This window comes from Arvicola amphibius, chromosome 8, assembly GCF_903992535.2.
Source record: "Arvicola amphibius chromosome 8, mArvAmp1.2, whole genome shotgun sequence".
NCBI lineage: Eukaryota > Metazoa > Chordata > Mammalia > Rodentia > Cricetidae > Arvicola > Arvicola amphibius.
The window spans coordinates 104784578-104809529 of NC_052054.1; the positions used below are offsets into that span (position 1 = coordinate 104784578).

A 24952-nucleotide genomic window follows, 5' to 3' on the forward strand; every position below is an offset into this window, starting at 1 on the left:
CAAATAGGCTGGGGCTGAGTGTAGCTCAGTGGTAAAACACATGCCTAGCATGCACACAGCTCTGGGCTCTTATCCCCAGTACCATCGAAACAAGATATAACGACAGACAGACCAGCCGACAGACAAATACACACACATACAACAGCCTACACAAGCCAGGCGGTGTTGGTGGACGCCTTTAATCCCAGCACTCGGGAAGCAGAGGCAGGAAGAGCTCTGTGAGTTCGAGGCCAGCCTGGTCTACAAGAGCTACCAGGACAGGCACCAAAAACTACAGAGAAACCCTGTCTCAAAAATCAAAAAAAAAAAACAAACAAACCCAAAAAACAAACAAACAAACAAACAAAAAAACCCTGCCTACACAAAGGTCTCTAATAAGGGCTAGGGACTTTAGCAACAAAACTACAGGCCACTACTAAAGGGACAGGCCCATCAATGCAAGTTGATGCCACACACGCCTGGTTTTCAGAGAGGAGGAAGTCAGAGGCATGACCCCCAAGACACACTTGGTAGAGAACACAAAGGAGGCTGGAGGGTTAAAGAGGGGGAAGGAAGGAGGGGAGCAATGGTAAGCAGTTCTCAAGAACAGAAGGCAGGCAGGAGCAGACAAGCACATCCAGCTGGGCCCTTCAGACTCAGAGGGGTGCAGTGGAGGTTACCTGAGTGAAGGTTGGGAAGACAGTGGACATGACATCCCCACACAGCCCCACACAGTAGCCCATACCCATAGGCAAGAAGAAAACAATGGAGATAGATAGATTGCAGAGACAGAGATGAGTGTCCCAGGAGAAAGGACTCGAAGAGCCACCCCTCCTCCATGATAGGATTCTCCATGCCCCACTGTTGGCCTCTGTGCCTGCCATCCAAAACCCCACAGGTAGATAAAAACACAGGTAAGGACCAGGCAGTGGTGGTCTCTAATCCTAGCACCCAGGAGGCAGAGGCAGGAGGATCTCTGTGAGTTTGAGGCCAGCCTGATCTACAGAGTGAGTTCCAGGGCAGCAAGGGCTACATAGAGAAACCCTCTCTCAAAAAACCAAAATAAGCTCTTTTGGGACTTGGCTCCAAGATGACCAAAAAAAGGAGAAACAACGGTCGTGCCAAAAAGGGCCATGGCCATTTGCAACCAATTCGCTGCACTAACTGCGCCTGGTGCGTGCCCAAGGACAAGGCCATTGAGAAGTTCGTCATCCGGAACTTTGTAGAGGCCGCTGCCGCCAGGGACATATCTGAAGCAAGTGTCTTCGACGCTTATGTGCTCCCCAAACATTATGTCATACTGAGTGAGCTGTGCTATTCATAGCAAGGTAGTCAGGAACTGATGTTGTGAAGCTCAGAAGAACCAAACACCCCCGCCATGATTTAGACCTGCTGGTCCTGCACCAGGACCTCCACCAAAGCCCATGTAAAGAGGTGGCTTCTTAAGGACAGAAGGAAACACCTTGGAAAAATAAAATGGGACTTATACTTTAAAAAAAAAACTAAAATAAACAAACAAACACACACACACATAAAAAACAAAAACAGGTAGGCAAACAAGAATCATGGCGCATTATCTCACAAAAGAGACCCAGAGGGACACAGTTGGGGCCACTTCTCTTTCCTCACTAACAGAACCCCCACTGCAGGCCATAGGAAAGGGTAGCTAGCTGGGCGGTGGTGGTGCATGCCTTTAATCCCAGCACTTGGGAGGCAGAGGCAGGCGGATCTCTGTGAGTTCGAGACCAGCTTGGTCTACAAGAGCTAGCTCCAGGACAGGCTCTAAGCTGCAGAGAAACCCTGTCTCGAAAAACCAAAAAAAAAAAAAAAAAAAAAAACCAAAAAAAAAAAAAAAAAAGAAAAAAAGAAAGGAAAGGGTAGCTAGCTCCAGCTTGGCAAAACCCATTATAATATTGCCTTTGCCTGCATGGTCACTGGCCTGGATGGACCCAGGGTTCAGCACTAGCCTTTGAGATGACAAGGGGCTGCATAGGGGGGCACAGCAGTGACCCTGTCCAGCTATTTTTTTCCCCTATCACAAAAATATTTTAGGTTTAAAAACCATTTTCATTACTCTGTTTTAAGGTAGCGTCTTTCAACTTCCCATACTATGAGAGGCAGAGGAGACGAGAGAGAGAGGTGGGAAGCAAGGGACTGGGAGGAGAGGAACATTCATGCATCTTTCTGCTAGGGATCAAGACTCTCAGAGGACCAGCCTGGAGCTACTTCCCAGGGATTCGGGCCAGTCCTGGGTTCTCTTGCCTCTCCCTCAAGTCAAGATGGTTAACTACACAAACCCAGTGCAGGTGAGAACACTTCAAATCCAAGGGGAGTCACTACTGGCGAGGGCTACGGTCCAGGGGTCAGAAAAGCCCTTAGCTTCCATTTGTTTTTCTTCATTCTACTCTGCCTATCGTGTGTGTGTGTCTGTGTGTGCTTGCACTGAGGATGGAACCCAGAGCGTGCTGACAGTGAACCTTCTACCAATGAGCCATGCCTTGGCTCCCATCTGCCCTATGACAAGAACCAATTCACACTGAAGCTTAAGAAGCCTAAAAGTGGGCACCTCCCTCCATCTGCCTTAAGAGGATACACTTCACTTGTATGCAAAATTCTCAGGCGGTGTAGAAGAGTTGAGCGCGTGGCTCCATGGTCAGAGGGTATGCTTGACAAGCACAAGCCTTGAGTTCTAGCCCCAGAACCAAAACTAAGAGAGAAAGAAAATCCAATCCCCCCCCCCCCCACCGCACTCCACACTCCTTTCTTCCTCCTCCTAGGCAGACTAAGGAGGGAGGGAAAGTGGAGAGGGGGAGGGAAGCCCACGCTTTCAGTAGTCCTGGTGGTTTCTTGGCAATGGGGAATGTGGCCTTGGCAGGGCATCATGACATCAGCATTTCAGATTCTTAATAAAACAGCAGCGTTCCTATCGGCTAGCATTCCCCTTCCCGCCCTCTCTTTGGGGAGTTGAAACACAAGCTCTCACCACTGTTCTGAAGAGGCACCACAGCTGCGCCGGGAAGCTGCTGCGCTTGGGTCCTGCCTGCGAGTGGCTGTCCCCGTTCCCTCCCTTCGCCAGGGGCCTCTTCCCGCCTGACCTCGACGGCACAGCCAGCTGCGATCGCATTTCAGCCATGTACACACACTATAGGGTCAGTTTCTTCTGGGCCCTTCTCACCCTTCCTTTAAAACCAGGCCACTATTCCGGCTCCAGCTATCCAGTGACACACTTACACGCTTGGAAACAGAGAGGCAAAAGCTCTCTGGCCAGGCTGCCGCCGCCTCTGGCTCCCCACACTCATTAGAAAGTTGTCTTTCTTCTCCAGCACTCCATTTAGAACTCAGGACACTTGACACCTACCTACTCCAAGAACCCAGCAAGCTTTCCGGCTGGAAACCCCTCCCTCTCTCCCCCCGCTTCGAAAGCTTTGAAAAATATAAGGAACCCCTATGCCAAGCCATTTAAAATAGGAAAATCAAATATAAAAGACCAAAGGATATTTTTCCTGTGTCTGGGTGAATCTCGCCAGCCTTGCCTCCTGACAGTGGGTGGGTGTGCTTTGTGTGTGCTGGTCTAATCAGGTTACACCCTGCGAGGGGCCCAGGGAGAGAGGGCAACATCAGAATGCGCATCTAGAAACTACTGAGAAGTGAAATTCTGGCAAGCCCTACGGAAGCCAGAGCGCTCTCTGCACAGATGCGGCTGGGCTCCACTGGATCGCTTTTCCACAAGAGACTGGCTTCTGAGAAGGCTAGTCCACGGAGAGGGGGCTGGGGTTGCAGGGGCATCGTGCTGATTCCTACCTTCCTGAATCTCAGGTCCACAGCGTTCTGAGGACCGCATGGCTTGTCTCACTCGCTTTCCTTTGTTAATAGAACCCTCTTTTCCCCACATTATGTCTATCCAGAACCTTACAGTGTGAAGCCCTGTGAAGACAGACAGACAGACAGACCACATACACACACACACACACACACAGATAGAGAGGGGGGGAGAGAGGGAGAGAGAGAGAGAGAGAGAGAGAGAGAGAGAGAGAGAGAGAGAGAGAGAGAGCGCAAATGTCAGGAACAGAGAAAGACACACAGAGAAAGGAGGCAGAAAGATTCTGCCTGCCTGGAGCTGGCAGAGCAGGCGGGGTATGGCCAACACCCACCTGCACTGCAGACTTTTGGCTTCCAGAGCTACGAAGAATAAAGTGTACCTGTCTTCAGCCACCCAGGATATGGAACTGAGTTCTGGAAGCCTCAGGGAAGCGGGACGCTGAGCCAGAGATCTGCCTACTAACCCCAGAAGGACCAGACCACCACAACACAGCTCAAAGAGCAGGCTGTCTTTGGGTGTGGTGCTGTGGACCTATGGTCCACTTACAGGGAGACCCTGCCACTAATGATGAAAAGAGGAAGGACAAACCACCAAGCAAAAGCCCCTTTAGGGTCGGGCACCTTCAACTTGGGGAAGCGTGTCTCGTTAAACAAGAAGAGCAGCGCAAATTTCCATGGGGCCGAAATGACAGCCATGTAACCACCTAAAACTCTGAGTAAAGTCAGACGTGGTAGCTCATTTCCATAATCCCAGCACTTAGCCTGAGGCAGGAGGGTTGCTTTCAGTTCAAGGCTAGCCTGGGATACAGAGTGAGACACTACCAAAAGCCAAAATAATAATAATAATAATAATAATAATAATAATAATAATAAATTAATACAATTTGAAAGTTAGTGGCTGAAACCGACCCAGGAAGTGTTTCCAAAAAGCATCAGTAAACTGCTCCCCGAACACCACAGGACAGCCCCAACTGGCAGAAGGGAACCCCAAACACAAAGAGTGCTCAGGCTGGCTGCCCAGAGGAACTCTCCTGGGGAGCAGAGAGAAGGCCAGGTTTGAACCTCAGAAGTCCTGCTTGCAGTCATGCTCCTTGCAACCTCCCAGAGTGGTTGGTCAGCCAGGGGGGAAAGGTAGAAAGCCATCCAATAGAAGACAGGCTGATAGACTCTGTGTTTGCCTGTTTGTTTAGCGCAATGCTTGGGGGGGGCAGAGAGGGGTGGTAAGGGGAATCTGAACTTGCCCCAGACGACCTGGCTCTCAGGGTCAGGAAAACAGAATTGATTCGAATGCACTGATCTCTAGGAGTCTGGGTTGCAGGAGCCCCAGGCCTTCTGCAGGGTTCCTTGTCTGACCGAGAGCTAACAGTCAAGGCAACGCACTATGACCAAAGTGTGGGGCTTAGAGGGCACGTGGGTGTTCAGGAGGACCTGGGCAGTTTCGTATTTTCTTTTAAAAGTCGTGCAGAAGGATAGGGGCATGGTTTAGTTGGTGAAGTGCTCACCTGGCATACACAAAACCCTGGGTTTGATCCCCAGTACTGCGTGAATCGATATGGTGGTACAAGTCTGTAGTCCTGACACTTGAGAGCTAGAGGCAGGAGGATCAGAACTTCAAAGTCCAACTTGGCTACATGATGAGTTCAGGGCTAGAGACAATCCTGTCTCCGAGAAAAGAAAAAAAAAATAATACGGAGCCCACATGGCACAGATCTCTAATCTCAACACTCGGAAAGCTGAGGCAGGAGCAATGCCGTGAGTTCCAGGGCAGCCTGGTTATACAGTAAAAACCCTTCTCAATAAATAAAATTAACCCATGCAGGATGGTAGGTAGAGGAAAAGGAACACTACTAGCCAATCTACAGGACAGGTGATGTGGCCAGGCCAGAGCAGATCTACAAATCACCAAGCCCCAGGGGCTTCAACCGAAGGGTGGGAAAGGACTCAGGGCCCCGCCCTTGCCTGGGTAAGGTAGGCGGAGCACAGACACACACCTGTATGTGTGTACAAACACCAGTTGATAGAATGTACCAAGGACCAAGAGCCAGCTGGCCACCCTGAGGCAGCTCGAGGTGGAAGAAAGCAGTTGGCAAGGAGTGGGGGCAGCTGGGCAGATCTGACCACAGGCACTTCTGCACCCTTCAGAAAATGTCTTCTCTCACTGCTGGTTTGGGCTTCATGTCTCCCTGAGACAGCAGGTCAGATAAGAGCTAAAACCAGAGTTTATTAGGAGAGTCTAGATAGCAAATCTCCCAGCCTGGGGGAGCCTGACTGTGGGGGAGAAAGGATGGAGTTCCTGCTGCCTCAGGTATAGAAGACTCAGCACAAGCACCCGTGGGAAAACGGTCTCAGAGGGGGACAGTGACTTCCACAACTGAGTCTCATGAATGTTTAGAAGGGCTGAACTCAACAACCTGTTTCTATTAGACATGGGGAACCTGAAGTAGGCAGAGCTGAGGGGAAGGCAGGAGGCTCAGTTCTAGCCAATGAGAGCAAGGAATTCACCCAGAGCACAGCACCTGGTTAAGAGCCAATAATAAACAATAGTAAAGTCTCTCTCTCTCTCTCTCTCTCTCTCACACACACACACACACACACACACACACACACACACAGACACTTCAAAAGGGGACAAAAAGGCTGCTGTGACTACTCTTTCTCACAAATTTTTCTAGAGCATCTGCGGTCATTCGCCTGCCACTGGAAGGAGCCACCTGGGAATAAGGACTGAAAAGAAAAAATAAGGTGTGTGGGAGGAGGGGTGGCTTTAGAAAACAAGAACCGTGCTGAACTTGTATGCAAGTAAACCTCAACAGGGGAAGCCTGGACTACAAAGTGAGGCCCTCTGTAGGGGTGGGGAGGATATCACCTAGGACCAGGACCTAGCCAGTCTCAACTACATAGTAAATATAAGGCTGGCTTGGGCAATTAAGACCCTAACTCAAAATCCAAGAAAGGGAGGGAGGGTGGGAAGAAAAGTCCGATGAAACATGACCCGAGTCTCCCAGATCCAGCCACACCTGAAGCCTGTCCTACCGCTTTCCTGTAGGAGCCGGATAACTCCCCTTAGTTCATGTTAGATTTTATGGCAAGTAACAAAGGGTCTGACCTAGAATTCAGGTGAACGGCAGAGATCTGTGGAAATGCCCTGCACTGTTGGGCTGTTGGTTCTGCTGGAACACCAGTTCACACACTGCCTTCCTTTAGCTGGATGGTGGGCCAGTGTCTGGTGTTTGCCAGGCGCTAACATTGCCGGCCCCAGAGACCTCCCGACTGGATGGACTTGACTCCTCTTAGGGGCGTCAACTAACCAACTTAATCTTCCAAAGTGCGGTTTCCCAGTAAAAACAATGGAAGCCCTCGGAGAGACGGAGAGACCACAGAGGAAGGTGAAGTGGGGACTGGAGGGATGGCCACGCTGGTGAGCATCCAGGCTAGAGCAGTCCTTCCAACGCAATGTAAAACCCAAAGTAAATCACTGGGGTCTCTTGCAAGATACTGTGTATCCCCAGGCTTTACTACCTACGCTTGAGTCTCATTCTTTATAGTTCCAACTCCACCTTCCTGGGTCGCCGAAACCAAACCCAGAAAACAGTGGCTTTACTACCTACGCTCGAGTCTCATTCTTTATAGTTCCAACTCCACCTTCCTGGGTCGCCCAAACCGAACCCAGAAAACAGAGGCTGGGAGCCAGAGACTGAGATATCGAGGTGTCAGAGGCGAGTATTGCAGGTGCGGGCTCTGCAGACCTCCGGAGGGCGCGAGGCGGTACTCGCCACAGAGCCTTTAAATAGAGCCTCCTTGCGGAGGGCAAACACATTCCAAGCGCTTTTAGAGACGCCCAAGCATGACCTGGCCAGCGGCCTTCGCTCCCCCAGCCATTTTTTTCTCGATCTCAACCCAATTCTGGAAATCATATTAATAGCTTGGTGAGGCATTTTCGGTGTACAGACTACTTTGTGGCCTTAGAAGGCAAAGGTGGGGCCGGCGAGATGGCTCAGCCGGTAAAGACACTTGCTACCAGCTCTGACCACTTGTATGGTGGAGGTAGAGAACTAGTTGTCCTCTGACCTCCCGAGTGTGCTATGGTACTTCCTCACGCAAACACACTCATAGTAAATAAATAAACGTGCCGGGCGGTGGTGGCGCAGGCCTTTAATCCCAGCGATTGGAAGACAGAGGCAGGCAAACCCTGTCTCGAAAATAAATAAATAAATAAATAAATAAATAAATGGGATTTTTTTTTTTTTTGAGACAAGGTGTCACTATGCAGCCATGGTTAGTCTCTGCTTCCCAAATCCAAATGTTGGGAAAGAAAACAAACCTAAAAACGGCGGGGGGGGGGGGGGGGGGGGGGGGAGAAGGGTCTTTACTGCTTCCCTCTTCAGGTAGGGAAATGAGGCCAGAGAAGAGACCTCTCACACGACAGGACACCCATTGGGTCTCTGTATTCTCGCCTCTTCTGACGGGTGATCCGGATGCCAGCAGCCACCGTCCTAGTGACCGGTAGCAGGAACCAGTTCTGAGCCAGCGGCATCTGCAACCCAACCAGCTGGAAGGGGTAACCGATTAGGCGACTCCCTCAGGTGGCTCCCGGTCCCTCACTGGCCTAGGGACGCCCGTGTCTTTTCCCGAGTGGAAATCAACCAAGTTCCCAGCCTTGGGTTCATTCCTCAGACCCGGTGCGCAAGACAATAATTGACTTTCACCTTTGTTTTAAAAGATAATAGGCCAATCCAGCTAATTTCTCCCTGAGGGATAAAGTTAAGGCTGGCAGGTGAGGTGCGCCCCGGGTTCGCTTCCTAGAAGTTGCTCAGAGCAAATCTCTGGACCTGTGTGTGTTTGTGTTGGGGGGGGGGTGTGAGTGGAGGGGGCAGGGGATTCCAGAGAGTGGACTTTAGTGGGAACTTCTGAGCTCTGCCTGGGAAAGAGGGCTTCTAACTCTCAGATCCCTAGCCTGGCTAAGTCCCTAATGGCGCGCAATCGACTCCTGTGCGCACGATCTGGCTGTACTGGACCAGATGCTCAGTGCACCTCCCCGCACCGTCCCACTCGCGGCGTGTCTGCCCCTCGCCCTGTCCCAGGCCTCCCGTTCCTCGGGGGCGCAAAGCGAGCGCTCACGTTTTAAACATGCTCTCCAGATCCTTGAGGAGGCGACGGCTGAACTCCGGGAACTCGGTGTAGGGGTTGAAGACCTTGCTGCGGCGGGACCGCACTATGCCCTGGTGGATGTCGAGCCTGCGGCTCAGCTTGGCGCTCAGCTCAGAATCCGCGTTGGCTATGGGTGCCCGGACAGGCGGTTCGGGTTCCCGGTTCCCTGCTGGGGCAGCGCAGGGTGTAGGCTGGGGGGCGCCCTGATCGGTCTCTGTCAACGCCTCTAGTCTCAACCGGCGCTGCAGCTTGCGAGCCAGCTCCTCGCTGGACATGGTGACGGGTGGTGGTGGTGGAGCTGGGTCGCGCGATCTGGCACCTGGACGCCGACGGCTGCGCGATCTTTGCCAGCTCGTGGCTTTGTGACGCTCGGTGGTGTCGCTCGGGACCCGGCGGTTGGGTAGAACCGCGGATGGGCGGGGCGGGTAGGGCGGAGCTGCGGCTTTAAGGAGGCGCGGGAGCAGCAGGGTTGCCTGTTTGCTGGGGGACAAGCGGGTGTCTGTGCGTCCTAGGGGTCGCGTCTGCCTAATCCTCCCTGAGGCTGGGGACTGGAGGCTGACACGTCCCTCAGTCCAGGCATGGACCCTAAAATCAACTGATCTTGCCTCCAGAATCCATCCTCGGGGAACTGAGGGACCTCGTGGTCCCCAGGGGACCGGTAGGAAAGACTAGGGAGTTAAATTTGGCAACCGGTCAGGCAGTTCCATTCCCTTCCAGAAGCGCTCCAACCAGGGAACTCTGTGGCCTGGGCGGCGGGAGAACTGGGCGCGCCTGGTGACACCTCTGTGCCCCCACGTGGGTAGGGGGCAGTCATCACGCTGAGGCCCTGGAGGAGGAGCTGCCCCAGGCAGTGCGGGGCCGCTTCTCAAGTAGCACTGAAATGTTTCCACAACAAATTAAAAATACTAAACAAAATAATAAACAAATTGAGAATAATAAAAAAAAAAACCTTCCCGATTTCTGGGAAGTGAGACCAATGCAGCGAGTATCTTGGTTTTATGGCTTTGAAAAACAAAAACAAAAAAAAATTTTTTTTTAAATGTGAGGGCCACCACTGCGGAGGAAAGAAAAGGCTTGAAAATAAGGCAAATTTTAAAACAAGAGACTGAAGTAAAAACAAACAAGCAGAGCCGTCATTCTCCCTAAGGAAGAATGGTGAGGGTTGGGGTTACGTCAGCCAAACATGGAGAAACAGCTTGTAAACACGGTAGTGGTAGCGCTGGGGACCAGCTCTGCTCCGACCCTAGTGTTCTGATGACTGGGATGTGTCTGCGATGAGCCCAGCGCGCCTCAGAAAGGGATGAACGATTGGTAGCAGGCGCATCTTCGGGACCTGGGGGAGGGGGTGGTTGTTCAGAGCCTGCATCTGCTCTGATGATGAAATTGTAATTCGATCAGCTGGGTGTGTGTGGGGGGGTACACGCCTATAACCCCAGCACTCAGGAGGCTCAGACAAGAGAATTCCAGGGCCAGAAGCCAGCCTGGGGTTCATAGCAAGACCCTCTGTTTCAAAACAAAGCAAAAAATTTTACTGGAGGGAGGTATGGCTCAATGGCCGAGTCCCAGTGTTTAACGTGAAGGAGGGCCAGAGTTCAATCTCTAAGCTCACAAATACAAAGTAAAATATGTGGTTTTAAATTCCATTCAAGAAAATAAGTCATTAAAATAAACGTACTTTTCCTGGGCATGGCTACTCATGCCTGTGATTCCAGCACTTGGAAGGTTGAGGCAGGAGGATCATAGCATACTATACTATACTTACATTGTTAAGACCTTCTGCCTCAAAAAACCAAACCAAATAAAAATAAAACAGTTATTGGGGACGGAGTGGTTACCATGAGAGGTGCAGCTCAGCAGCAGACCTTTATACTTGGCAGGAAAGAGAACCTGGGTGAGTGTGTGTGTGTGTGTGTGTGTGTGTGTGTTTAAAATGCTATTGGGGGTCCAGCACAATCGGCCTAGTAGGTAAAGGTTTGTTATGTGCTAAAACTTTTCCTGGGGAGACAAAACATACTTGTCTACTCACCCCACATAGGGAATTCCCTACCAACCAAATACGTCCAAAGTCCAACTTAGTAAACCAACAAGTTTTTGGGGGCTTACTTACAGGGATATGGGTGAGGGGTTACTTTCAGGAGCAGAAGTGTCTCAAAGACAAGTGCATTACCAAGGCCCACCCCAGCATGAGTGACAGCTCAGAAAACCTGGGAAACCCCAAGGGCACCAAATAGCCTGCAGGCAGCTCAGCAGATTGGAGAGTGTCCTCCCCACAGGGCAGCTCAGCTGGTCTCAGACTCCTCTTTGCAGCTTGTCTCCTAGGAGAGTCTTCTTTGCTGCTTGGTTCTGTTTACTCTGGCACGGAATGGCCTAGTGAATCCAGTCTTTTTCAGGGAGTTCCTGAAGCTCTTTTGTTGTTGTTAACTCCCAGCTCAAGGAGCTCCCATGCAAGCTAGGGTGCTTGCTGAGAAGACTGACAGCCTGAGTTCCATCTCTAGGACTCACCTTGGACTCCACAGAATTGTCCTCTGAGCCTCCCACATGTCCACCACGGCAAGCACGCACTCATCTGGAGACGAGGTCTCACTGTGTAGTTCTGATTGTCCTATAACTCACTACGTAGACCAGGCTGGCTTCAAACTCACAGAAGACTGTCTGCCTCTGCCTCCTGAGTACTGGGATCAAAGTGTGAACACCATGACCAAAAAGCTACTAGACAAGGCTAGAAAGACAGTTCCACGGTTAAGAGAACTAGCTGCTCTCCCTGGGGTCCCTGGTCCGGTTCCCAGCACTCATACTGAGGGATTCATGCCCACCTATAACTCCAGTTCCACGGGATCCAACACCCTCTTCTGGCTTTTGTGGGCAGCTATATACACAGGCACACACATACATGCAGACACACACTCATACCCATAGATAAAAATGAATCTAAAGAAAGAGAACTAGGAACGTAATGTTGACCATGAAGAATTATAGGGAGTGTTGATGTTTTTTGCTTAGAACAGCTGGAAGCATCTTGATTGTATCATCACCCATGATCTCATTTATTTTGCTAATGGTCTTCTGGAGGGAGTGGCTGAGAAATTTCTCCATTTTATAGGGGGAAAAATCAAATAATTATGTTTCTTATTTGTTTCTTTTTCTTTCTCTTTTGTTTTTAGACAAGGTCTCATGGAGAGCCCAGGTTAGTCTCAACCTTCTATGTAGCCAAGGATAGCCTTGAACTCCTCATCTTCCTATCCCCACATCAAGAGCATTGGCCTGCACCATGCAAAGCTGTCTAGACCCCAGGCTTCTGATCTAATTCCATTGCTGTAACAAACCATCCTCAAACTCAGGGGCCTTAAACAATATTTATTTTGCTCACACATCTACACTTTGGGCAGAGCTCTGTGGAGAAACCTCTTCCTGAATCTACTTCACAACATATACCGTACACTAAGAGAGAAGATGGAGCCAGAGCAGTGGCTGCTCTTGCAGAGGATCGCAGCTGAGTGTCCAGCGCCCTCATGGTGTAATTCCAGTTCCAGGGAATCTGACACCTTCTGGTCTCTTCAGGTACCCCTCCACACACACACACACACACACACACACACACACACACACACACACTGGAAATACAGTCATGCATACTCTTAAATAATAAAAATAAGTTAAAATAAATAAACAAAGGGTCCAGGGAACATTCTCTGGCACCTTCGAGGTGACATTTAAGTAGTGAGCAGCAGGAAGTGAGGGGGCCTAACTGAGCTGTGGGCTCACAGTGCCAGTCATTGGGAGGTGGTTGGCATCAAGCTCCCCTCCTCGCTGCCAGCATGCTGTCCCTCACACTTGTATCCTGTCACTGCCCGCTAGCCAAACTTGCACCTGTGATGCTCCTGGCACACTCCCTGAGGTCCAGAGCTGGCACAGCAGCAGCGGAATCCTCTGGAAACTCCACATTCAAATGTGGAGACAAAAGTTTGAGGGTCCTGATGCCCCAGGCTTCTCAGGCCAGGTCAGCAGGTTCCAACTCCCAGAGATGCAACCCTCTTGGGATCGCTAGGCTCTCATCACCCTCAGAGCCTAGGGACCGAGGGACCACAAGGACATACCAAGGACACAGCCTAGGCAGGCCTAGACTACCTGGGTGATGTCAGCTGTCTGTGACTTCTTTTTTTTTTTTTTTTCGAGACAAGATTTCTCTGTGTAGCTTTGGAGCCTGTCCTGACACCACTCGCTCTGTAGACCAGGCTGACCTCGAACTCACAGAGATCTAGCTGCCTCTCCTTCCCGAGTACTGGGATTAAAGGAGTGTGCCACCTCTGTGACTTTCAAAACCAGGAGACTCTAGCATGCTACTAAAAGAAAAACATGGGAAAATATTATTTTGTGGCATGGTCTTGCTGTGTGGCATAGACTCTGTCTCCCAGGTGTGGAGATTACAGATGTGCACCACCGCAGCTGCTGTCTTAGGTTTCTAATGCTGTGATGAAGACACCACTACCAAAAGAATTTGGGGAGGAAGGGGCTTATTTGGTTTATATGTCTGACCACAGTCCATCACTGAGGGAAACCAAAGTAGGCACTGAATTAAGGCAGGAACCTGGAGGCAGGAACTGAGTCAGAGGCCATGGAGGGGTGCTGCTACTGGCCCGCTCCCCAAGGACACCTGCTCATCAGTGGTACAACTCCAGTAAACTGGGCTCTCTATGACAATCATTAATCAAGTTAATGTCTTATAGACTTCCTGATAGGCAATCTGTTAGAAGCATTTTCTCAATTGAGGTTCCTCTTCCCAGGGAACTCAAGTCTGTGTCAAGTTCACAAAAAAGTAACCAGGACAGATGGTAAACAGTGCCCTTTCTTGTACCTCACCTGATCCAGCCCTTCCCACAGCCTGGGTGTGGCTGCAGGAGGGTCCCACCCCGTTTCGCACATATCCATCCTCAACCCTGTTAATCAAGTCTGCATTCCCAACCTCCATTCCTCTCAGAACCAGGCTTTCCCAGCTGACCTCTGCCCACCTGCATACACTGATGGTCAGGGCATCCAACAGAAAGAAAAGGCATGGTTTTTTGTTTTGTTTTTAATTTATTTCACTTTACTTTTTTTTTGAGACAGTGTCTCATATAACCCAGACTGAGCCTTGAACTTATTGTATAGCTAAAGCTGGCCTTGAACTCTTGCTGTTTGCCTTCACTTTCTTTTTTTTTTTTATCTTTTTTAAAGATTTATTGCTGGGCGGTGGTGGCATATGCCTTTAATCTTTAATCCCAGCACTCGGGAGGCAGAGGCAGGCAGATCTCTGTGAGTTCGAGGCCAGCCTGGTCTACAAGAGCTAGTTCCAGGACAGGCTCCAAAAGCTACAGAGAAACCCTGTCTTGAAAAACCAAAAAAAAAAAAAAAAGATTTATTATGTACTTATGTACACAGTGTTCTGCCTGTATGCACATCTGCATGTACATAGAGAGGGCACCAGATCTCATTACAGACGGTTGTGAGCCACCATGTGGTTGCTGGGAACTGAACTCAGGACCTCTGGAAGAGCAGCCAGTGCCCTTAACCTCTGAGCCATCTCTCCAACCCCTTCCTTCAATTTCTAAATGCTTGGATGACCGATGTGTTCCATGATGTTCTGCAAAGTATTTGAAACTTTCTAGTAGTCAACTTAAACAAAATATGTAAAAGAGGGTCTGAATGTGGTCAGTAGCTAAGTAGCTAAGCTTGCTTAGTATACACAAGGCCCTGAGCAGACCTCCAAGACCTCCAACAACTCTCTCCCCTCCTCCCTCTCTCTCTCACACACACACATATGAAAGTGATTTTAATATATTTTATTTAACCCAATATGTGCCAATAGTATCATCCCAACATGTGGTCAATATTAACAATATTAATAAGCTGTTTTATATTACCTTGTAAGACTTTAAGACAATTCTGAAGCCATTTCTGACAATCCTGAATCCTCTCAGCCTCCGTGCCATAGTGCTTCCCCTCCTCCCCTGGGAACCAAGGACCTAACAGCCACACATGCACGTACTCAGTTCCTGAACAATTACCCATATACGTATGTTTTGATTCAGTCCCCTGGGAAACGGGGTCAAAATGACCTCTTACCTCATCTGATCTGGCAACTGCTCTCCAACCAATTATTGGTAATAGCCCTTTCGAATAAGCCAATCACAACCCCCCTTGCTTCTATGGCCTTCTCCTTTAAAAGTAGCCTGTACCAGCTAGTCGGGGTCTCTCGGCTTCCCGAATGCTGAGGGACCCTGTCATGACAGAATTAATAAAATCCTCATGCTTTTGCATTGGCTGTGGTGTGAGAGGTGGTCTCTGGGGGTGACTCATCCTCGGTGTTTGGACGCTAGAGTCCAAAAACCTTACTTCCACACTAAGAGTTTGAAATGTGGACTATAAGCTGTAAATCAGTTCAGTGGGGGCTGGAGAGGGGACACAGCCAGGAAGAGCACAGGCTGCTCTTCCAGGGGACCATGTCAGGTGGCTCACAACTGCCTGTCAATCACCTTGAGGGGAATCTCTGCCCTCCAAGAGCAGCTATGCAGGATACCCTCACACAGACACATATCTACACATAATTTATAAATGAAAATAACTTTTAAAAAATGTCTCAGTGGTGGAGATGGAGGTTCTGGGTTTGAACCCCAGTATCAAGTTGGGGGTGGGGGTTGGAGTGTATTTTACAATTAAGGCTATTTCAGTTGACACTAGCCATTTCCCAGGGCTCAGTGGCCATGTGGGACAGGCGGCAGGCTTGTGAGCTCAGGCCCACAGCGTGGACTACTCTAGGTCTAAAGCGTCTGGGAGGTACCCCCATTGTTCCCTCAGCCAGCCCTCACTGGGAATGTTAGTGCTGCCCGGGTTTCTGCTCTGCATCCCCCCGTCTCTCCACTTAAATCTACCCAGTGTTCTGTGGATGCTAGACCTGAATCAAAAAAAATAAATAAATAAATCGGGTGGCGTTGCTGCTCCAGACGTTCTGTGGCATTGAAGTCTGGGGCCCCCAGCTGCAGGAAGCTCATAAGAGTGGGTGGGGCTGCCTCTCCCTTCAGAGCGGACTAGTCCGAAGTTGAAAGGTTTGTGTGGTGCTAGGCACATGCCTAATTTCTTTTATAGGTTTGGGGATACCACACTTCATTTAATCCCCTAAATTCTCTGCCAGTTTTTATATAAAGCACAAACCAGACTCCTTTGTTTAGTCCTAACAATACGGAAGCCTTAGCAGGGTGTAGTCATCTATGCCTGTAATTCCAAAATTTAGGCGGGTGAAGGAGGAATCCCACAAATCCAAGGTTATCGTAGGATACATAGCGGGTTCCAGCCTAGGCTTCTCAGTGAGACTTTGCCTCAAAAATAAATAGTAAGGACTATCGCTCAGTGGTAGAGCATTAGTCTAGGATGTGCAAAGCCCATGTAGTGCAAACAAAAACAGCACAACAAAACCAAGTAGTGTGGCCCGCCTGCAATCTCTCTCTGCCTCTACCCTTCCTCTCTAGCCTAGCTCCTCCCTTTAGAAACAGAACAAGGACTTCTCCCTCATGGCCACATGAGAAAGGGGCCTGCTATAAATTCAGCTCTTGTCACTTTGTGGCCCTGTGCCCTTGAATAAGTGCTTGAACTCTTTGAACTCCAGTTTGTTCCTCTGCCCAGCAGAGATCATACCGCAGCCTTTGAGGGTGGACTGCGATGGAACAGTACTCGGCAGATGTCCGCTACAGAACTCACTGCTGTGGACGACTTCAGGGGCTTGCAGGGGGTGAGCGGACAATCAGCTCCAGCCTCACGGATCTCTGCATTCTGCTGTAGGCGCAGAACCAAGCAGGACCATGTGGTTTCTGCCATGTAGAAGAGGAGCCAGTTCAGCCCTTGGGCTTTCGAAAGCTGGAAGCAGGGAGGGTGGTTTGAAGACACCAGGGAATCTCCGCGCCTCTTGGGTTTTGAAAACCCTTGGTCTTTGCAGTGTCTCTACTCGCTCCAAAGTCGCTGTGCAGCTCAGCTCTTGCTTCCCTCCACGTCTCTCTGGGTTAAGCCACACCCCCACTGAAAGGGTCTCACTTTTCTTTTCTTCCAGTTTTTCCTACCCTGGCTGTTGTCGAACTCACTCTGTAGACCACACAGAGACTCCTGCCTCTGCCTCTGCCTCCCGAGTGCTGGACTTAAAGGCGTGCACCATGTATGGCCACCAAGTCATTCCTAAATTCTCTTTGGTGGGCTAGTATGGTGTTGAGCGTGCGTTAACACATCCTCCTCCCCAAATAGTCTACTTTATCACGTGATCGAGAAAAATAGCCTCCAAACAAGTTTAGGATAGGCTTTGGTTTGGTTTTTGAGACAGGGGTCTTGTCTCTCTGGGATCAAACGCGAGACCTTACCCCCTATGCATCCTGAGTGCTGGGCGAGGATCTGAGTCACAGTCTACCTGGCTTTCTTGCCTCATTAAGATCAGCATCAAACAATGCTGGAGGTCTGGGTGTGGAGCTCAATTGACAGAGTGCTTGCCCAGCAAGCACAAAGCCCTGGGGTTTATATTTTCTCCAGTGACGTATAAACCGGGAGGATCGGGAGTTCAAGATCATCCTGGGCAACACAACAAGTTCAAGCCTGAACTACAAGAGAGCCTCTCAAAATACAACAAACAAAACCCATAAACCCTCTTAAATCAGTGACTTGAAAGATTGCCATTAAAGACCAAATTAGCGGGGCCCAGTGGGAAACAACAGGTGATACCTCGGAGAAGGTGGGTCCCTCAGAGAGACTACATGCCCTTGAAGGGGATGTGGGATCCAAGCTCCTTATTCTCTCTCTTTGCTTCCTGGCTGTTACGAGCATTCCTGCCACGGTTTGCTGCAGACCCCAAAACAATGGGGCCAACTGACCCTTCCTGCAACCACAGATGATTGTTTCATTGAATGACGACTAACATACACAAGTATTCAGTAACAGCCTCTCTCTCTCTCTCTCTCTCTCTCTCTCTCTCTCTCTCTCTCTCTCTCTCTCTCTCTCCCTCTCCCTCTCTCTCTGTCTGTCTGTCTGTCTGTCTGTCTCTCTTTCTCTGTTTCTGTCTCTCCCTCTCCCTCTGTCTGTCTGTCTGTCTGTCTGTCTCTCTTTCTCTCTGTCTCTGTCTCTCCCTCTCTGTCTGTCTGTCTGTCTGTCTCTGTCTCTGTCTCTGTCTCTCTCTCTCTCTCTGTGTGTGTGTGTGTGTGTGTGTGTGTGTGTGTGTGTGTGTGTGTATGGCTTCAGGGATGCTAGGCAAGCCCTTCATCACCAGTGAGCTGACTTCCAGCTCCCTCTTGGCCTTCTTTTCTTCTTTTTCTTTTTTCCCCCTCCTTTCTTACCTTTTTTTTTTCTTAAACAGGATCTCGTGCAGCCCAAGATGGCTGCAAACTTACTATGTAGTAGAAAATGACTTAACTTCTTGATCCTCCTGCCTCTCTCTCCCAAGTGCAGGGACTGCAGATATGTCCCACTTCAACTGATCTTTTTCTTCTGTTCTTTCCTTTCTTTTAGGTGATGTACAGTTCACCGGAATTTGCTGTGCTCACAGCATTGTGCAACCACATTTCCCTGTAGTCTCAAAACTTACCCAGAAAAATACTCCTGCTTCTTAGGAAGCTATTCCACATCCCTCTAGCCCCCTGGCGAGAGTCTGTTTGCTTTCTATGCCCACAGCTTTGATTAGTCTAAGTATTTCACTCAAAAGGTTCCATGCTACACATGAACCTGGGTTTGATTTACTTCGCTTTTTAAAGTTGTTTCCAAGGTTCACTGTTAAAACACGGTCCAAGAACGGAGTCGTGTGGGGAGAATTCTGAGTACCTGTGAGCAAACTCCAAGAAAACAAGGCATGAATCTTGTGACCTCAGTTTCCAAAAAGCAAGGAATTGTTCTTAGAGTGTGTTTTCATGCTCCTATGGGTGTAGCGGACAGGAGTGAGTTTACCTCAGCTTGCTCATCATTACCTGTTATTCAAGTAATGCTTCTATGCCTCTACGGAAAAACACGGCTCTCACCACGTGCAACTTGTCCTTGGGATTGTACACTTTACTCGTGAGATTCTGCTTAACCCTCAGAATAACTTGCCCGACGCTCTGAATAAAGTTGACTACTGCATGAAGCTTTAGTTCAACTCATGTATCGGCTCCATTGCCTTAGGTCCCACCACTTCTACAGTGGTGATAACCCACCTAGGTGGAATGCATTGCTACTTGCACATATATGTGTGTGCACGCGTGTGCATGTGTGTGTGTGTGCATGTGTGTGAATAATGTTCCACTGGATGAGGGTGCCATCATTTATTACTTGGTGGGCACTGGGTTTATTTCCACCGTTTAAATACAGTGAGTAGTCTATGGAAGTTCATGTTCCATCTCCAAGTGGACATTTGGTTTTGTTTCTCGTGGATCTATGAATTGTGAGGTGATATGGTGTATAATCATTTCGGATAAAGCTACCTGGGTGGTGGGAAGCGGCCCGCTGCCCTCATCACTACAAGCACTGCTTGCTCTTTTAGAGGACCTGAGTTCAGTTCCCAGCTCACAACTGCCTGAACTCCACCCCCCAACACACATGATGAGATCCATTCACATCGACACACAAATAAATAGAAGTGTTGTGTGTGTGCGCATGCATGCACGCGCACACATACAGGTGTGGGAAAGAGAAGCAGGAGGAAGAAAAGGAGGAGGTAGATTTCCCAGAATGCACCAAACAGAAAGGCATGTACTGAAAGACAGGCATGTGACTCTCACCATGACTTTATTCAGAAACGGCCAAATTAGAAACAGTCTACATGCCTGTTAATAATAAAACTCACACAGTGCAATTCTACACACTGAAAACGAACATGAAAACATGAAGAGTTCTCATAATCTTCATGTCAAGATGAAGAAGGCAGGTAGAAAGAGCCCAGAAGGACAACCTGTTTGTATAGAGTTCACACCAAAAGAGCATGTTAGAAGTTGAGAATGGTGCATGTTGGGAGATGTGCCTGGAGTGGACATGAGCTGGGGGTTTATGAGATTCTGGCAATGCTCCTTCCTTCCTCCTCTCTTCCCTTCCTCCTTCCTTTCTTCTTCCTTCCTTCCTTCATCCTTCCTTTCTTCCTCCTTCCTTCTTCCTTCCTTCCTCCTTCCTTCCTCCTTTCTTCCCCTCCTCCTTCCTTCCTTCCCTTCTCTTCCTTTCCTCCCTCCCTTCCTTTTTTTCTCTTCTTTTCTCTTCTCTTCTTTTCTTTTCTTTTCTGAGACAGGGTTTCTCTGTGTTGATTTGGCTGTCTTGGAACTTATTCTGTAGACCAGGCTGGCCTCGAACTCACAGAGATCCTCCTGCCTCTGCCTCCCAAGTGCTGGGATTGAAGGTGCGCACCATCATCACCTAGCCCTTCCTTCCTTTTCAAATACAGAGTTTTATTATGTGGCCTAGATGGCCTCCAACTTGTGATCCTCCTGCCTCAGCCTTCTGAGGGCTGAGATTACAGGTGTGAGCTTCCACGCTTATTGTCTGTGTTTTTAATGGTGGTAAAGTTGCTATCTAAGCAGTTTTACCACAGTTACACGTGATGCAGTTGTAGCCTGTGTCAGGGCTCTCTTTGTTTCTAAGGACGGTGATAATGCCACTGTGTATGCAGACCGTGTTTCGTTGGTCCAGGCATCTATCTGCCCAGAATTTCTTCCTCCTGTTGGCTGCTGAGAAGGTGGTTCGCTACAGAGCTCTCTCTCTCTTTCTCTCTCTGGTGTGTTTGTGTTAAGCCACAGTTGCCTGGAACGATATTGTGCCTCAGTAAAAGTTTATTAAAAGAAAACGACTGTGCTCTTAAATGAAACTGTGTTATTCAGCGAAGTATTGCCGCAAAGCCTTGGGGGACACACACTACCAGAGAATGCAGCCTCCCCACAGCCTCTTTTCAAGAAAAAGAACTTGATTTTTCCCTCACAGCGCTACCCAGGGACAAATCCAGACAAACAGGACTGGGCATGGACAGACAGGCACAGGCAAGCTGTAGCAGAAAACACCATCTATTTAAATCCAAAGCCTAAGCTTGTAGTGGCCCACGGCTGTGACCACCTGAGATGATCTCAAACACATACACACACACACACACACACACACACGGACTACAGCAGATGTATTGTGAGTACACGTGATGCCAGCCTTGGCCTGGATGTGCATCTATTGTATGTGTAGCAATACCACAGCACACACGTCTAGTTCTGCCTATAGGTGAAGAGGGTGAAGACCAGGCCCTTGGGATAAGGCTGAGAGCTTCCTTTAGATTGCACAAAACCAGTTAGCTGTATCTCTCACTGAACCACCCGGAGTTAATTGTTATTTTGAATAATTAAGACAACAAAGGAGGGAATAGAGATAGCTTAGGAGTTAAGGGCACTGTCTACTCTTGCAGGGGGTCATGAATCTGGTTCCCATCATCCATGTTAGCTCACGACTACTTGTAACGCCGACTCTGGGAATCCAATGTCTCTGGCCTTGGTTCTCTCTCTCTCTCTCTCTCTCGTTGGAGGCCATCTAGGCTACATAATAAAACTCTGTATTTGAAAAGGAAGGAAGGGCTAGGTGATGATGGTGCGCACCTTCAATCCCAGCACTTGGGAGGCAGAGGCAGGAGGATCTCTGTGAGTTCGAGGCCAGCCTGGTCTACAGAATAAGTTCCAAGACAGCCAAATCAACACAGAGAAACCCTGTCTCAGAAAAGAAAAGAAAAGAAAAGAAATGAAATGAAAAGAAAAGAAGAGAAGAGAAAAGAAGAGAAAAAAAGGAAGGGAGGGAGGGGAAAGGAAGAGAAGGGAAGGAAGGAAGGAGGAGAGAGAGAGGGAGGAGAGAGAGAGAGAGAGAGAGAGAGAGAGAGAGAGAGAGAGAGAGAGAGAGAGAGAGAGAGAGAGAGAGAAACTCTGCTGGACCACAGGGCAGGAGACTAGGCCAGGCCTTAGAGGACACAGGGACCCTGGAGCTGATGAGTTGGCAAGAATGAGTCTCCCACCTTCTATATAAACAGTCAGGGCAGACGCACTTCTCTGCCTCTGGCTGTAAGAGTCCCACTTGGTTCCTTCCTGTCCCTGAGTAGCAGCTTCCCATGGGGTGGACATACCACAGCTAGTCAATGGCTTATTGTTCATGGTGATCACAGAGCTGTTTTTAGTTCGGTCTGCGATTAGCAAGCTGCTGAGAATTGGTGTTTGTGACTTTGTGTGGACACATGGTGTCTTCGTGTGGACATATGGTGACTTCGTGTGGACACATGGTGACTTTGTGTGGACACATGGTGACTTTGTGTGACATGGTGACTTTGTGTGGACACATGGTGACTTTGTGTGGACACATGGTGACTTTGTGTGACATGGTGACTTTGTGTGGACACATGGTGACTTTGTGTGGACACATGGTGACTTTGTGTGACATGGTGACTTTGTGTGGACACATGGTGACTTTGTGTGACATGGTGACTTTGTGTGGACACATGGTGACTTTGTGTGGACACATGGTGACTTTGTGTGGACACATGGTGACTTTGTGTGACATGGTGACTTTGTGTGGACACATGGTGACTTTGTGTGGACACATGGTGACTTTGTGTGATATGGTGACTTTGTGGGGACACATGGTGACTTTGTGTGACATGGTGACTTTGTGTGGACACATGGTGACTTTGTGTGGACACATGGTGACTTTGTGTGGACACATGGTGACTTTGTGTGATATGGTGACTTTGTGGGGACACATGCTCTGTTAGTTTCTGTGAATAGGGTAGCAAATGTTCTGAACATTCTGCTTTAAGACAGCCCTACTTGCCCATGTATGAAACTTTCAGAGTTTGCAGCTATTCAAAGCGGGGGTGTTGGGGTTCACGTTCTCATTGTGCTTGTCTAGTGGTCTTAGGATCAAACCCAGGGCTTTAACACAAGGCAAGTGCTCTGAGCCTCACCCCTAGCCTCTTTCCTTTTTTAAAAAATATGGACCACTTCACAAATTTTTGTGTTATCCTTGCACAAGGGCCATGCTAATCTTCTCTGTGTTGTTCCAATTTTAGTAAATGTGCTGCAGAAGAGTACTTTTTCTGGGAGTATCTTGCTATGAAACCCAAGCTGACCTCAAATTCTCCTTCCTCAACCCAGGATTTCTCCATATGGTTCTGTCTGTTTACCTACCTACCTACCGATCTATCTACCAGCCTACCTATCATCTATCCATCATCTACCAACCTATCTATCTACCTGCCTATCTATCTATCTATCTATCTATCTATCTATCTATCTATCTATCTACCTACCTACCTACCTACCTACCTACCTACCTACCTGCCTATCTAGATATCTATCTATAATAAAGTCTCTGGTAACACAGGCTAGCCTTGAACTCATTATAGCTGAAGATGACCTTGGATTTCTGGTACTCCTCTCTCTGCGTTCTGGGCACTAGGGTTCCAGGTGTGTCATCCACGGCCAGTTTATGTGGTGCTGGGGAATCAACGCCAGGACTTTGTTCACACCAGGCAGGTATTCTCCCAACTGGGCCACACACCCAGCCTTACTGTGGTTTTAAATAGCCTTTCTCTAGGGACCAGTGACGCTGGTTGGTGCTTCGTGTCTTTGTTAATCCTCCATATATCTCCTCTGATACCATGTTTGTCTGAGTCTGGGGCCTACTTCTGGTTGCCTGGTTTCCTTCTGAGCTGTAAAAGTTCCTTATATATCCTGGGCACGAATTCTTTGGCAGACAAGTCTTGGGGGCATTTGCCTTTAGTCTGTAGCTTCCCTTTGAATTTATTCTTAGTAACAGCTGAGGCCCGTGCTTGTTTTCATGTCAATAAAAAGCTCAAAGAAGGAGAAGCTAGGTATGTGGGTGACCCAGTCCAGCTGACTGTGTACCCTCGGAATCTTCAATAGAGCAAAGCCGAGATGATGCAGACTGTTGTCACTGTCAGCTGGTGTCACTGTGCCACATTTTGATTGGGCCAGGCAGTTTGTAAAGAGATGGAAAAGGTTACCAGCAGGCTGGCACCAGGCCAGACCCACTGGCTCTCTTCGGGGGGGGGGGGGGATGCTGGACTGGGGAGCCAGCACTAACATGGAGGAATATAGCACCCGGGAGGTCTCAGAGAGTGCAGATCAACCAGGCAGAAGAACCCAGGCTATGAGGGCTCACACCTGCCCTGCCCAAGCTCTTGAATGTGAGCAAAGGCTTCCTGTTGGCAGTGCTTCAGCGGTTAGAACAGTCTTCGCCTAAGGGGGTGTCGGCCTTAGCCCCGAGGCTGAGCAGTCCACCCTTCACCAAGCTCTCTGCCTGCCTTCAGGGCCCACACCTGGGGCTGGGCTTCAATCATGATGCCTCGTTCTCTAGGTATTTGGAGCCCTCTCGCTATGAAAAGGCTCATTACAAAGATAGCTTGGGTAAGGTGTGGGATGCTCTGCCCCCTCTCCAGACACAGATCCAGGGGGATCAAAATGTTGAGATGTGGTCTTCCTCAGGCCTAGAAAGGACTCATTAAGAGACATATTCTCAGATGTCTCCATAGGAAATTCCTCCCTTTCCTTCCTCTCCCTTTATTTTAATTTTTTTAATTTTATTTTCTTTTGAGACAGGGTTTCTCTATGTAGCCCTGGCTCTCCTGGAACTCACCCTGTAGACCAGGCCGGCCTTGAACTCACAGAAATCTGCCTGCCTCTGCCTTCTAAGTGCTGGGATTAAAGGTGTGCACTATCAAGCTAGATTTATTTTGAATTTATATGTTTGAGAGTTTTACCTGCATGGATGTCTGTGTACTGTGTGTGAGCTTGGTGCCTGAAGAGGCCAGAAGATGGCATCAGATCCCCTAGAACTGCAGTTACAGATGTATGTGAGTTGCCATGTGGGTGCTGGGAAGCAAATCTACGTCCTCTGTAAGAACGTCAAATACCATCTCTCCAGCCTTGAGATTGTGCTTTCCTTAGGTCCTTGAACACCTAATAGGCAGGAGCAGGTCCCCCGCCGGCTGGTCCCATCTCAGCGCCCCCCC

At 49.1% G+C, this 24952-nt stretch overlaps 1 protein-coding gene, 1 non-coding gene and 1 pseudogene across 2 annotated transcripts in view; 1 reads left to right on the top strand and 2 right to left on the bottom strand.

Annotated features, from left to right (window-relative positions):
• The window catches only part of Efhd1 (EF-hand domain family member D1), a 47189-nt gene extending 37900 nt beyond the window's left edge, over positions 1 to 9289 (bottom strand). The window contains exon 1 of the mRNA XM_038339986.2: positions 8917 to 9289. Coding sequence (XP_038195914.1) covers positions 8917 to 9221 — 305 coding nt within the window. The 5' untranslated portion in view covers positions 9222 to 9289. The remainder of the gene's footprint in view (positions 1 to 8916) is intronic.
• LOC119821120 lies at positions 1070 to 1409 on the top strand (annotated as a pseudogene).
• A 13615-nt stretch (positions 9290 to 22904) lies between the features above and the next one.
• LOC119822121 lies at positions 22905 to 23009 on the bottom strand. Its single transcript, XR_005286713.1, has one exon. It is a non-coding gene; the product is annotated as a U6 spliceosomal RNA (small nuclear RNA).
• Between the last annotated feature and the right edge of the window lie 1943 nt (positions 23010 to 24952).